We start from the raw sequence: 15,282 nt of genomic DNA on the forward strand, positions 1-15,282 counted from the left end.
TCATAGCGCACCGACTTTGCCAAACTTTATATTTATTAAACGTCATTGACCAAACCCCCCAACCACGCTTAATATCTCCCACCATAGCGCACCAACTATCCCAAACATTTATCTTTATTCAACATCATTGCCCAAACCTTCAAACACACCTAACCCTTCCCACCATAGCGCACCAACTATCCCAAACTTTATTCAGCATCATTGCGCAAACCTTCAACCACGCTTAATGTCTCCCACCATAGTGCACCAACTATCCCAGACTTTTATATTTATTCAACATCATTGCCCAAACCTTCAATCACGCCTAGTTCCTCCAACCATAGCGCAGCTATATGATTCAAATGATGAGTTTTATACACAACATCACCAATTTCTGAAAAGAAAAGGCTCAAATAAGCTCTGAAACAATTTAGAATCCAGTTGCAATCAAGTTTTGCAAGAAGAAGCGGCTGCTATAGGACTATAGCTTTCCGAATACATGCAGTAAACGAATGGTTGCTGAAAAAAAGATCGGAAGTTGTGGAAATAATAAGCTGCTTAAGGGACTTGTGAGCCGCGAACATGTGTAAAAGTGCCGTTTTAATGAAAAACATTACTGGCTGTAGCGAAAAAAGATAATACAGCCACATGTCTAGTGTTTTTCCTAGGCTTCGTTTGATTGCTTGTCGGGCTTTGTACTTTTGTCCAAAGCCATCCCACGTCTTCCTTCATGAATGGTCGTCATGGCGCGTGCTTCAGTGCCTAGTTGAGAATGGGATTATGGTGATACTGTGCGGTTAAATGCAAAGTGCGGAAGATATTTTTGAGCCTTGCTGAGGATTACAGCAAATGGACTGTTGTCTCTCGTTAACGTATTGTAACATTTTCCTTGACTGTCGTTGCTACTTCGTGTCATAGAGACCTGCAATGCATTCTTGTTACTGGTGCATGCGTATGTTCACCGTCGATCGCGCTCACAGACAGGCATTTGGCAATCCTAGACAACCAGGAAAACATCCGGAGCATGCGCACAACATAAAATTTGGCTTAACCACTTGCTTAGGAAAGGACCTGACAGATGGGTCGCACGTGCCAAGCTCAGTTTGCGCATTACTCTTTGCACATGTTGTTCTAGTCTGCAAGATACACCCCCTGTTTGTTTTAATAAACAGTTGATAGATGCGCTTTGTATGTGCTGTTTTCGTCCCTGTGGTTCAGCTTTGCAGCACTGCTTTTAACACACAAGTATGACATTGCAATGAGGCCCAACGCAAGCCTTAATTACATTCCTTGCCTCTTTGGTTCTCACGTTAACAGGTCTCGAAAGCACTGGACGCCGTCATCGAAGAGAGCAAGATGATTTCGTCTCAAGAGAAGCCGCACGAGTCACAAAGTGCGAACGCCTTTGCAGACCCTGCGACCCGTCAACCGTCTGTCGTCGAACAGATACAGTCTCAGACGCTATTGACCTTTGCAGAAAATGTTGGCGAGCCAGGGGACAGCGACGACGACAAATGTCCTGACCTTGGGCACCCTGCGAAAGTGGTGACACAGAGAAACGGGCAACTCTGCCAAAACCAAGGGAACGCAGCGAATAGTTCCGAGTTCACCCATCGCGAAAAAGATACGCTGTCCACGCCGTCGACGTTCGGCACGACGGCGGAGCACTGCAGTGTCGTGTCAAACGCAGGGCTCAATGCCAGCGGGACCATTCTCTCAGAGCGCGAAATCGACTCGGGGATCGAAGACGCTCGCTTGGTCAATTCTGCGAAGGCTCTCCGTAAACTTGCGGGAAGCGAGAAGGGGTCAGAGAATCTGAGCCGGCCATCAGAGAGCGTTGCCGAATGCGAGAAGCTCGGAGGTGACTGCACAGAGGACACTGAAGCTACCGGGATACCTTGTCCTGCCACCAAAGTCAAAGAAAACTTTAACCAATCAGGATTCTCTGATGAAGTGTTAAACATCACAGAGAGGTCGATCGAGGCTCTAAGTGAACGGGAACACTCGTCACATGCACAGCGTTTGTCGATAATGGCAGTGACTTGCGTGGACAAGAAGGATAACGTTGCCATAGTTGCTCCGCGCACGGTTAACCAGATGCACTTGGATGTGCCGTTTGCAACAAAAAACCCAGGAAACGTTGCGATGGAACCGAAAGTGGTAGAATTCAGTGGCATCTTTGAATGTGACTGGGATGATGCTTTACCGGAGTCATCAGAGCCTGATATAACATTCGGCACCTCGACCGCCGTCGAGTTTGAACCATCGCCTTACATTGTCGACAATTTCGCCAGCGATGCTAAGTCGGTGCAACCAATCAGCTGCAACCAGGAGAAACAAGAGCGTCACACAGAAGGCACTCCAATACGTTATAGTATTGCTTCTCATCCGAAGCAATCAGTGGTGCCATTCGAACGGGGTGTGTCATTAACGCCGTTATCAGGAGGCATTGACAAAGCAACTCACGTTGACAAGGAGCTCGTACATTGCTCAAGAGCATACAGCATTGAACGAGGCATCAAGACGTCCTTTGTTCCCAGTAATTCTCCCCAAATACACACTCGGGTGACACCCTTTGACTCCAGCGCCGTCTTTCCAGTTGCAAGAACTTCCTTGGAAGAAGAGAACGAAAAAGCGGGTACAAAGCCCCGAGCCAAAAGGTGCTGCGAACCGGAGCAGGACGCGCTTGAAGAAGGTTGGAGTACTGCAATTTTTGAAGGTATGCCTGACGAAGTTATTGCCACCGAATCGACCGCAGATAGGTGGGATACAACGGGCAACAGTGCCTTCGGTTCGCCGGTGCCGGATTGTCCAATAATCGATGAAGAACGGATTACGCTGCAACCATTCGCGGACGACGAGACAGTAGATAGTTCATTGATTTCAAATACTGGCCACAAGGTGAGACTAAGCGAACAAACAGAATCACCCAGCAAGTGCTTCTCCGCAAAAAACTCCGGGTATATTTACGCCAAAGTTCCAGAAGATCTTTTGGAAGAGGTGTCACCACGCCGTAAAGTTAGACTAGAAAGGCTCAAGGAAAACATGAGCACCACAAAACTAGGAGCTCGCGGAAAGATAAGCGACTGGTATAAACCACTGAGCGGCAACACCAAGCAGCAAATTGGCATAGGAACAAACGGGAGAAGCAGTGAACTTGCTAGAGGGAAACAACAAAGGAACACTCGCATGCTCGACTCGTCGGGGATATTCCGAAACAAACGCAAGAGGAAGCCGCTGTGCGATCAGTCCAATCGCATCACACGGTACTTCCCCGCTAGAAAGCGCGCCGCGACAGTGCCACTAGCGCTATGTGGGGACAAGACGCTGAACGCAGGCGCTTACGACCTGCCCGACCTGACAAAGTTTAGGTACAATCGCGTGGATGCTCGTTCCAGGACACCTGTCAATGGGAGTACCTCTGCGTATAGTACGCTGAACGAGGCAGAAGATCATTATGGTTGTAACGCCGACTTGCCGCTCCACAAAACTTCTTTTGGACACAATTTGTCAGAAAGCTCTGACATGTCCGATTCAGCAGACGCTGGCACTGCATATGTGTGGGCAGCTCGCAAAAATAGCGTATCTGGGTCCTTGGTTGCCACAAGTGATATGAAATATGCAGGCTGGCAAAACAAGCCGTCCCTACTCGGCGTCATCAAGCATCCAGCACGTTGGGAAAATGACCGTCGGAAAGTGCCTGGTAGGCTGGGGGTTGGCCAACTCACAGCCGATACCGATGGTGGTGTAGTGAAAAACCTCAGTCGTTCCAACGACTTCAAAGACGACTGTCCTGAAATCCGTGCTGGAATCGCTGCCAACTGCTCCGAAACGTCCCCTGGCAGTCAAATGCCACACGTCAGGACAAGTGATGTTTCACGCTCGCGAATGCCTGGAGCAAAGCGTAATATGGTTGAAGATGTTCGGGATGTTTCGCACAATCTTGAAGTAGCTTTGAACGCTCAATTTTCTCGCGAATGGGAACTCGGCCCTTCTAACGAGAAACAAGGCAATGATCATATTTTAGGATTTCCACGCGGCTTCACAGGTTCGCGGTCCACGGACAATGCAGAATTCTGCTTTGAGCAGAGACCCCAAGAACATACTAGCAGAGAAATACCATGCACAAAGGCCGAAACAGGTTATCGCTGCGGTGTTTTTCATGCCAATGGGGAAGTCAGTGACTCCGGTGTTCCACCCTGTGAATTATCAGACGGCTTTTACGAAGCTGTTACATTCGACGGCGTCGGCATGCTCGCAGCAGCGGAACAGCGAAACGTGCAAACACAGGCGTTTGAAGACTCACAAGACCACGTCCTCCTCGGGAACCAACGTGGCATCTCCACGACAGGTGAACGGGAACATGATTTGTTTAAAGGGAGAGATGCTTTCCACGACGCCTCGCGGCTTCTCGGCAGGGAACATCAGAATAAACCCTGCGAAGATGACGCAGTCGCCAGCTGTTCCAACGAGCAATTCTCTTTTGACAGAGTTGGCGAATACGACGCGGACGGGCGGGTGGCATACGCCGAAGGAGGAATAGCAACGCGCCGCGACGACTCTTGGGACAGGCGTGACGGTGCGACAGTGCAAGCCACCGAGGACGATGAGCGGCGCGTGCTGCAAATAATTCAAGATACACTGCGAGGACCGGTCCTTCAGACACTAGGAAGATCTTCTGCTTCGCAGAAAGCGCACGTCGCCCTCAATCCTAAGCGCACGGCCACTCCTCTGAGCGTTCCTGCGAGGCAGCCTGCGGCAGTGGCGTCCAGCTCGACGAATATTGGCGCCCAAAACGCACGGCAGTTGCAAGGCGCCGCCTCTGTGGCGCCGATCACCGTGGAAGACCCCACCAGAAGCGCTGAGAATGCAGAGTCCCGCAAATCTGCACTCCGTTGGCCGGGTCACCTCAACGTGCGCAACCTCGCCGCGAAACTCGTGATGCCGCAGCAAGAGCGGAAACAGGTGGACAGGACAGCGATTGAGCAACTGCTTAAGCCACCAAAGAGCAACAACCCGCTAGCCAACAGTTTCATGACCATCAGGGGCGTGAAGCTCCAAGGTCCGAATGACGTCGCAAAATCCACTAAGTGACGCTATTCTCGTCATCACGCCCTCACGGGAGAATGCTGTTCTGTCACAGAGTGAATGGCCCCTTCCGCAGGTGCAATCCTGATCTGTGCTGCATGTCCATGTACACAGCTAGGTGTGGTGTTCCTGATACTGCGACCCGGGCTCGTTTGAGAGTGCCACATTCCGGAAACTCTTAACACATTTGTGCCCGTCATAGAAGCGAAGCGAACAAGGCCGTATTGTGCACTTCCGGGGCGGTGAAATATCCGAAAAGACTACGCTCGTCTGCAAGGACATGCTCTGTGTTTTGTTTTGAGTCATTGTAGGCAGACAGCTTGCGAGCAATGTCGCGATGACGGTGCAGTGACCGCATTTCCGATTTCTTGAAGAGCGCAGTCACCTTCTTTTGCTACCCTGTGTTCGTTTGTATTCCCTGTTGACGCGCTTAAGCCAAGAGCGAATACCCCAAATCCCTGTACAAGATATTTGTAGTGCCGCAGGTAAGCTAACTTGCACGGACACAAATATTTCATTTTTTCTTACACACCGTGTCGCAGCTAATGTGGGCTAAGCTGATTAAAAAAAGAGCGCTACAATATACGACGATGGTGCCAAAAGTGCTCTGTCAGCGGTCGCTTTGCTCCCGCTGGTGAATTTTTCTGTTAGTATTGATTACCTAATGAGTCAAAATTAAAGGCCAAGTTAAAGTTGCTTGCAGAATTGCGTAAGCTCGAATGTGAAATGGTGCATCGCACATGAAAACATCATATTCAGCAGCTTACAAATCACTCCGTTTTCCCCAGTTATATTTCTCGTGGCTCAATGTTGTGGCGCAAAACACGGACAAGAATGCGAAGTGAAGGCGGGCAAATCAATGAGCACGGCTCGATGGCTGACTTGGTGACCGCGAAAAAGTGACGAGGTGGTGGCGTAGCTGTTGGCTGCTTCTACGAGCAAGCAGCCGGGTCATGATGTTTTCTGGAGCACTGCGCACTGGCTTAGGGCGGCGATACGACTAAAACAGTACAAAAGTAAAAGAAAACTAAAAGCAAGTCAGACATGGTTGCGTGCTAGAAAGCACTATGTCACCGTGTAGTTTTCTTGCGGTCACAATAAAATGAGACATGGAGTCTTTGAAACCCCTTGCGAGAGCGTCGTTCTCTCGCGCGCGACCTGCGCGGGCCCTCCGTCACTTCGAATTCCATTTCGCGTTTAGCGCCGCAACATCGAAGCGCGGAAAAAATAACTGGGGCAAATGTAGCGATTTGGAAACGGTTGAGCACACGTTTTCCAATGCGACGCACCGTTTGACACTCGAGCTAATGCAAATACGCGAGTGATGCTTAATATGGGTAAATACATTTGAGTAATTGCCATATGAACAATAACAGGAAAATTTGCCAGCGTGCGCAATACGACTGCTAACAAAACACCACTGGTCCCATCGCTTTTTCTCTTAGCCCCGTTTTTATTTCTTAAAATACAGCTTGGTCCACGTTAGCTGGGACACTCGGTATATCTTTGTTATTCAGCGCGCGTGCTATGCTACATCTTGACAGGTTCTGTTAGGGTCTATTACATTTATGCTTACTTTCAATGCAGCCAAGCGTTGCTGCCCATCTTCACAAAAATAAAAATTACCAGTTTTTTTTTTATTTTGCTTGCGGTGCCTTGCACTATTGCTTGAAAGTTCGTGTTCCTTTCTAGCTTTTTCTTCAAGAAAGTGCGGCGTCAGATAAAGACTACGTGTATTAATTCGCAGACGTTGTGGGGAAATATGTTGCGTTTGCTGAGAGTTAGTCAATGTTGGTAATAATCAATGGGGTCACACTAAGGTGGACTGAGCTGATGATAAGGGGGCGTGCGAAGAAGCTGGCCTAAAGCCAACGTTTCGAAAGGAGCGCCATCATTCGTGTATGCCTTGGTGAAGAGAACTCCCTTTGCAAGAACCGATCGGATACCACAAGTAAAGGCTGACTTTTAACTAGTCGAACAATGAACACAAGACAGTGCATATCCTAAAGAAAAGAAAATAACTGGCAACGCCATCTCAGGATGTCTGTCGACGTTAATGGAATTTCCATTGAAACGATGTAGCGATCGACACTCCAGCTTGCCAGCGCTGAAGCAGGCCATGCATGAGGCAGGTAAGGCAGCCAGGCTCCTCTGTCACGCTTCCCTCTGGACACCGTGCGCCATCTGGTGGCGCGGCTGCAATTTCCTCGCATGTCGGGTGCTGGCGCGTGCCTAAACATACATTCAGACGAGATTGGCCGCATGTTTATCGCGCTTACTCGACTGCGCCCAGCAACGGAGAAATCGGTCAAAGAGTTATCTCATAAAAGAGTTCGTGCGTCTTACGTCTATTTGAATAGGCGGCATTGGAGTTGGCCCCGAGCTAAAGTTTGCATTAAAGGGCCCCTCACAAGGCCCCATAGCAAATATTGGTTATACGCGGGAAGTTGTTACGTGCCATCAAGGGAGTTCTCTACCGCAAGCATTTTTTGAATCGGTTTATTAATGGCAGAGATAGAAGTGCCACGAACCCATCTTTTCAGGAGGCAAGCTTCACTGACAACAAAGAATGTCTCTCCACGTGACACGTATAGCCTCCGCAAGCAAAATTCCTCTCCTGCGTTGTCCCATACCGGAGCCGGAAAATCGTGTCACACATACGTCACGGACACCGCCGTTTTTTTTTTTTCTAGCGTATCTGTTTATGGCTAGGTTGTGGAAAAAATTGTGTCTGTCTATCCAGTCGTGTAGATCGAGGATTTCTCCCCATACATGAGCCGATCCCGAAGATTGTGCAATACCGGTCCGACCCGCGGCGGAGGTCGGACCGCTTTAAGCACGCTTTAAGCACTCCGCCAACTTCCAAAAATAAGTTTTATATCTTAGGTCCAAATACAACCCGTAAAATATATTAAGCTGATAAGAACAGATACTAGGCTTTGACCCCCGATGGCCATGTGTACGTTCGCACTCTTTCTCGGCTTTCCAAATGCTTGCGTATCTCCTTTCCATTCCTTACACTTTCCCGTGGTGGCGGTCCCGTAAGCGTGCTGCTTGCCAGGACCGCGAGGCGGAAAGAAATGCGAACCGACCACATGGCCTGATCCCGCAAACGTGGAACGTTGCTCCGGCGCAACAGCCAGGTTTCAGAGGTAGTTTGTGGGGAACTAATTTGGTGTGGCCTGTGTTGTGTGGGACCGCATGTGGTTTTCGAAGGGACCTCACAACCACTGCTGCATTGCGGGACGTCGATCAACGCACGATTGCCTTGGCTACGCTAAAAAAGTGTGTGCGTTTAGAGCACGCTGATGTGCGTGCCTATTCTACGTGCCGGGATTCGTTTGTAAAAGGTGTCGTGCGCGTTTCGCAGCAATACACGGGTATGTATACAGGCCGGTGCCTCTTCCTCTTCCGAGGTTCAACATCATGGAGGAGCGACTAGTCACATCTCGCCATCCATTTACATGCATACGGTGTTAGGTACACGGCAATGAACAGTTCGAAATTAAGGGGCCCTCATATACAGCTTCGTTGGTCATCCACCTCCATAGAGTGGAAGAGTGGAATGGCACTGAATTTTTGTTTATTGCGATAGCAATTACATAGACACTCCAGGCGCATTTCCAGCGTTTTCGTCGTCGTCATCGCAGCGATGTTTCGTATAAAGCCCGAGTGCAATAACATCGCGGCCGCGCACCGTATGCTGTGGGTGCGAGTGAAACGATGCAAGGGTGAGCCGACATAGATGATAGCTCAACGTAGTGCGCGAAAGGGATGAAAGCGGGGAGGATGCGCGCCGTGTTCCATCGCGCACAAGGCAGCAGTGGGCGTTCTACTCCGGCAGAGGCTGCGTATGGCGCAGCTGCGCGCGGTGGTGGCGCGTGCCCCTCTTGCAAGCGACCTTCGGGGAATGGAAAATGTAGACGCGCTGAGTGCTTGTACCTTGCTGTGAGCTTTATTCTCGCCGCTTAGTTCGCGCTGAAGCAAGAGATAGCATGGATTCACTGGCTACTGCTGTCGCTCTTCCTCACCTCAACGTTCTGTCAGCGAGTATCCATGGTCATCGAGGGAGATGTGTTCATGCTTGCCTGTGGGTGCGTGACGCCATACTTTTTCGAATATTTAGACGTTTATAGACGTTTATGACGCCATAATCGAATGTTTAGACGTTTATAGAGCGGATAAGACTAATTTCGTTACTTCGCACAGCTGTAAAATAATTTGTTATCGCAATCTATGCTTCGCCTTTTGGGTGACCTACACCATATTAAAAGTGAAGCTTTCCTTTGCGAACGCCGCCGAATTTCGTGACCGTGGCTGTGGATTGGCTGATCTCTTGCCGAATAGGCCAACCAATCAGCGGAGCACGCACGCCGCTACGTTCCTTGCACCCCCATCAGATGGCGCTTGCCCACGCGAACCCAGAAAGAAGAAAGAACTTGGGCTAATCTGTATTATAACACGAAGGCAAGTGCCTGCCTATTTGAGGCTCGAGCTGAGTGACTAAAGACAAAGACATACCGGAGCTAATATTCGCAGTTAGATGAGGAATGTGTATGCTGTAGCAAAAATCCGGAGATCACTCTGCACATCCCAGTGTGATGCGAAGGGATTCACCCAGTGAGAACCGGAGGTATCGTTGACTTTCCAGCAGTGCTTGGCTTTAAAAGTGGACGGACGCGTCAACCGGTCAGCAGTCGAGATAAGCAAGAGACGTTCAGAGTATTGGCGAAAAAAGAAACAAGCATGTAAGACATTGAGACAACCGGATCTAATAAAATCATAGCTAGCTGTACAAGGTAGATTTTGAAGAAAAACAAATTAAGGGGATGTATTCGAAAATGCTAGATAAAGAACATGTACAGCATATCTGATTAAATGAAGCAGGCTAGGTGAATATTTGTCACCGTCCCGAATAAAAGGGGTGCCATCAAATCATCATCACCATCACCACGGAGCCGGCCAGGCGGGATAAGGAAAAGAAAAAAGGCCAGAAAGCTTGCGATTGCGCATCTGCGGCTGCACGGTAATGAGGAAGTAAGCGTTCCTTGCGGATGGAATGTATTCCAATTGCGATACGTACCGTACGCGCATGCTGTCTCTGAAAACATGACGCGTGCAAGGCGTCTGTCGTACTCACTTGTAGTCAGCAACTCCGTTTGGTAGTACAACTCCGTTTGGTAGTACAAGAAAATAGTAGAAGAAAACAAAATACTTCGAAACAGTTTAGCCGAGCTACGAGCCGAGTTTGAAGCTTTTAAGCGCACGGCAAACAACAGCACATCACAGCAACCCATACAAATTGCGGACCACACTTCCAAATCACCACCACAAACATCACTGCAACAAGGTACCGCCTCCAGCACTCATTCGTTAACGCTGCAACAGTTGGCACAAAACATGCAACTAATGTTTGCAGAGCTACACAAACTCAAACGAATGGTAGAGGATGTGCAAACAAAAGCCGCAGCCGTCCCCCGAAAGAGGGTCAGTCAAAGTCCGGGAGCTCCTACCAGGACACCGAAAGCTATAGAGCACACTGATAGCGACAGTAATATCCATGGATAATATGGCAAACAACACAAAGACCGGACACATTGAAATCTGGCAATGGAATTGCTGCACGCTACGCACTAAATTGGCTCATTTCACGCACTACATAGAATCGGCGCCAATCCCTCCCGACGTTATCTGTATTCAGGAAATAGGGAAACAAAATCAAAAACTCAAAGGCTACGAGCTTTATGCTCACCCTCACCCTCAAGTAGCCACCTTTGCCAAGAAGGATGTCGCGATTAGCGTAAATTATTTTTTCCGGGAACCTATTCAGTACCAGAATCACGATTTGGCCGCAGAAAAGGGGCAAACCTAAAACAATTATTGTCAACGTTTATAGTTCTCCCAGAGAAAAACAGGCGGATTTTGAAAACGTGGTGGCCACCGCGGTTCGACTCGCTCAAGGTAGGGACAAATTAATATTGTTAGGCGACTTTAACGCTCAACACTCAAACTGGGGCTACAGTAGAGTCAATCCCAAAGGCATATTGTTAGCAGACGTTGTAGAGCGCTACGAACTTTTCCAGCTAACTCAACCGGATCTCCAAACGCGAATCGGGAACAGCGTGTCCCAGGACACTTCCCCCGACCTCACGTTCACTAACAACGAAAGTGAGACGCGATGGACGAACCTAGGTGAAAACCTAGGAAGTGATCACTATATCTTAAGCATATCGGTTAATGCAGCCAGGATTCGAAGAGCTATTGGCAAGGCAAGGCTATCCGACTGGACCAAATTTCGTGAAAAACAGAAAACAATCGGCAGCATAACAGACGTAGGAGAATAGGCCGAGCAGATCCGAGTTATTCACTCTAGGGTCACCAAAACAATTGAAACGAGAACGGAGGCTCCAGCCGTGGATCGTCACCTGTTGCATCTCTGGGAAGCCCGGAGAGGCCTCACAAAAAGGTGGAAAAGGCAGAAGCTTAATCGTAAACTCAGGATACGGATAGCTCAGCTAGCGCAGGAAGCTAACGAATACGCACAAAAGTTAAGCGACAGCAATTGGCGTCAGTTCAGCGACTCGCTTCGGGGCACGTTGACTACAAAGAAAACATGGCGTATTCTTCGAAGTATGATTGACCCGGGAGGAACAAAAACAGTCGCGAATCGCACACTTAAGCTGCTTGAAAACGAGTTTGAAGGTCGGGAAGCTGACATGATAGACAAAATTAAAGAGATATACGTAGGAACTGTACCGACCGGGCAGTCCACCAAACCCGTTTACGAAGGTCAGGACCAACCGGAACTGGACGCCCCCATAACCTTTGAAGAGGTTTACGCAGCGGCACACTCCTTCAAGAAAAACACGACCCCAGGGGTAGATCAGGTCACGAACGCAATGATTCGCAATCTAAGTGACGACACGCTAAAGAGCTTGACCAAATTCTTTAACGACACGGTCTGGACAGAGGACGGCGTCCTTCCAAAAGAATGGAAGGAAGCAAAAATTATTCTTATTCCAAAACGAGGTAAGCCTCGTAACATCAACAACCTTGGACCCATCTCCCTAACGTCGTGCGCGGGGAAACTCTTTGAAAAGGTTGTGCAGGTCCGGCTCTCGAACCACATAGAGCTAAACAACATGTTCCCCTCCAACATGTTCGGTTTCCGACCCCACGTGTCAGCGCAGGACATTTTTCTACTGCTAAAGCACGAGGTCCTGCACCCCAACAGAGGGTCGGAAGATAAATTTGTACTGGCATTGGACATCAAAAAGGCCTTCGACAGCATCTCCCACCACGCTATTCTGGAGGGACTGGAAGCGGTGAACTGCGGATCGCGAATTTATAACTACGTGCGCTCGTTCCTCAGCCACCGCACGGCCACAATCGGATTAGGCTCCACGAGGTCCGACACCTTCAACTGTCCCGACAGAGGTACCCCTCAGGGAGCTATACTCTCGCCACTGCTATTCAATGTAGGGATGAGAAAGCTAGCCCTGGAGCTAGATAAACACCCGACTCTCGGTTGTGCGATATGTGCGATATATGCCGATGATATCACGTTCTGGGCTCACCAGGGGTCCTACGGGGAGAAGCAAGAAACCCTTCAAAAGGCCATAGACGCAGTCGTGGAATACGCGAGGGGGGCGGACATGGCATGCGCACCCGAAAAATCGGAATTCATTCGCGTGCGTGCGAAGTACGCAAGAAAGAAGGACTGGGTGCCGCTCACTCTGACTCTCGACGGGGTGCCATTTCGTGAAGTGGAGACACTCAGAATATTAGGGATGTGGATACAGCAGAATGCTGGAACATCTCACACCCTACAAAAACTAAAGGCGGTCACAGGAAACGTGGCCAGAATGATAAGGAGAGTGGCAAAAAGCAGAGACGGCCTAACTGAGGGAGAGACCATCAGCCTGGTTCACGCATTCGTAATTAGCCGACTCACATACGCCCTTCCGTATCAGGCCTTGACAAACCAAGAGATTAAACAGGCAAACGCAATAATAAGAAAAGCCTTCAAAGCCGCCCTTGGTCTTCCCGAATGCACTAGCACAGAGAGATTCGAGGGACTGGGCCTGCACAATACTTTTGACGAGTACGCAGTCGCGACGTTATATGTCCAGAAAGAAAGACTGTTCTTCAACTCAGGGCAGGGAAGTATTGGCGAGGTTAGGCTTTCCCTTGAGACCCCAGTATTGCGGAGAGGAAACGGCACAGATAGACCGCAATGTTCGATCGCACATCGCGGTGGCCCCAATTCCCAAAAACATGCACCCCAAGTACTATCCCGGACGACGCAGAGCAAGGGCAAAGACCCTTCACAAACGTTTCGGCATGGGACCGGGGGTGTATTATACGTATGCCAGTCGAGCCAGCTCAGACACTTTCAGCATAGTCTCTACATGCAACAACAACATAACAACGGCATCCTTCAAAACCTCCTCGGCATGCGTGGCAGAGGCTGCAGCCATCGCCTTGGCCATTCAGGACGCCGAGCGCAAAACCAATTCGGCTGTCATATTATCCGACTCACAAGCGGCTTGCCGCCTGTTTTTACAAGGAACGGCACCCAAATCAATAATCAAAATTTTAGGCACTCAACTAGAGGGGCACCACACTATCGTCTGGTGTCCGGCACACGAGCGACTGGCAGGAAACGCTAGGGCAGACCGTATTGCTCGAGGTTTGAACGTCCGAGCAACGGCATGGCCTAGCGACGTCCTTCCACCGAATTCTCGTGACATCCTCCTACAGCAAAGGCAGGAGCGGAGACGTTTTGGACATCCTCGCTCCGATTTAAACAGCGAACAGGAGAGGGACTGGCGTCGTATTCAGACGAATACATACCCCAACCTGCACCACCTACACAGAATACACCCCACGAGGTTCACTGACGAGTGCCCGTGGTGCACAGACACACCCACTCTAAAGCACATCACATGGGAGTGCCCCAGGAGGCCTCCGCACATAGACAGTCCCATATTACACCAACATCCACTAATGAGGAATAGGCAGAGGGGCTTGCGGACGAGGGTCGGGAGAGCCAGTTTGCTCTTCTGGACCAAGCCCAGCGAGCCGCTCGTGCCAGTGGGGCCCTGGAATAGGGGCTCCAACCATCGTGCCTTATTTTATTTACATTGAATAAAGTTTTACTCTCTCTCTCTCTCCGTTTGGTAGTTTCGTTTTCGAAAACGTTGCGGTTTTCAACAATTCTTATAAAGAAACTACCGTCGTAAATAAACAATTTGCTGCCACCAGTCACTAGACTATATTGTTCTTTCAAATGCAACAATCCTCGTCAAATTTGATGCAGAGGCAGAAAGAAAAAGCGACTCTTCCGTTCCCATGGATGAGAAGAAAGAAGAAGCCGACAGGAACAGAAATTTCCTAGTGTTTTCTTTTTCGGAACTTTCTTTATCCATTTCCTGCTAAACGCCCAATTCTTAGTCGATCCCCCGCGGTGGGTATGTGCCACTTGAGCAGAGGAACAGCAGCAACAACGAAATTTCGCTACGTGGGCTCCCATTTCAGTAGGAAAGTTCTGGAGATTTTCGCTTTCGAAACCACACAGAATCTACATCATTCGACTCAGCTCAAAAAGCGGCATCGAGAGAGATCACATGCAAGTGCACTAGTGCATTTTCCACTGATTTATTCATCCCAAAAATTATAAGCGGCAGCTACCCAGTTAAGCCAGTCAGTAAGTAGTACAGCCGACCGGAAGAAGCCCGGGTCGGGACTCCTGGTCACAATCACGAGCGTGCAGACAGAATTTCCAGGCAACGAGAGTGCCTGAGGTGAGCTGCGCAGCAAAGCTTCCAAAACAACCGACCATGCAGACTACCGTAAACACGCCAACAACAACCAACATGTTACGCAAAAATCACAACGGCAAGTGCAGCAGCCAATGCAGCTACAAATCCAACAATTGTAGCAACAGATGAAACATCAACAAGCCTTAATACTGCAGCTCACAGCGACATCTCCAGAGAGCTTCGAGGAGATTTCGCGAAGGGTCACTCGCCCCAGCACAGGCGCAACCGATAGACACCTACCAAAGTCGCGACCCAAAATGCGATGCACGCGATGGCAGCGTAAGCTCCTAAGGCTCGCCAAGCTAAGCAGCGACGCAGTGCATTAGGACGCAGCTACATTTTCCAACGTGAAGTAACGGAAACATTCCAACAGTAGCCTGAAAATAAGCAA

General features: G+C 49.4%; 1 protein-coding gene and 1 non-coding gene across 2 annotated transcripts in view; one reads left to right on the forward strand and one right to left on the reverse strand.

Annotated features, from left to right (window-relative positions):
- Positions 1–5,874, forward strand: part of LOC126517674 (uncharacterized) — a 46,561-nt gene extending 40,687 nt beyond the window's left edge. The window contains exon 3 of the mRNA XM_050167468.3: positions 1,297–5,874. Coding sequence (XP_050023425.2) covers positions 1,297–5,073 — 3,777 coding nt within the window. The 3' untranslated portion in view covers positions 5,074–5,874. The remainder of the gene's footprint in view (positions 1–1,296) is intronic.
- A 1,960-nt stretch (positions 5,875–7,834) lies between these two features.
- Positions 7,835–8,024, reverse strand: LOC126518435 (U2 spliceosomal RNA). The gene has a single exon (XR_007596397.1). It is a non-coding gene; the product is annotated as a U2 spliceosomal RNA (small nuclear RNA).
- Between the last annotated feature and the right edge of the window lie 7,258 nt (positions 8,025–15,282).

The sequence above is a fragment of the Dermacentor andersoni genome, chromosome 11, assembly GCF_023375885.2.
Source record: "Dermacentor andersoni chromosome 11, qqDerAnde1_hic_scaffold, whole genome shotgun sequence".
NCBI lineage: Eukaryota > Metazoa > Arthropoda > Arachnida > Ixodida > Ixodidae > Dermacentor > Dermacentor andersoni.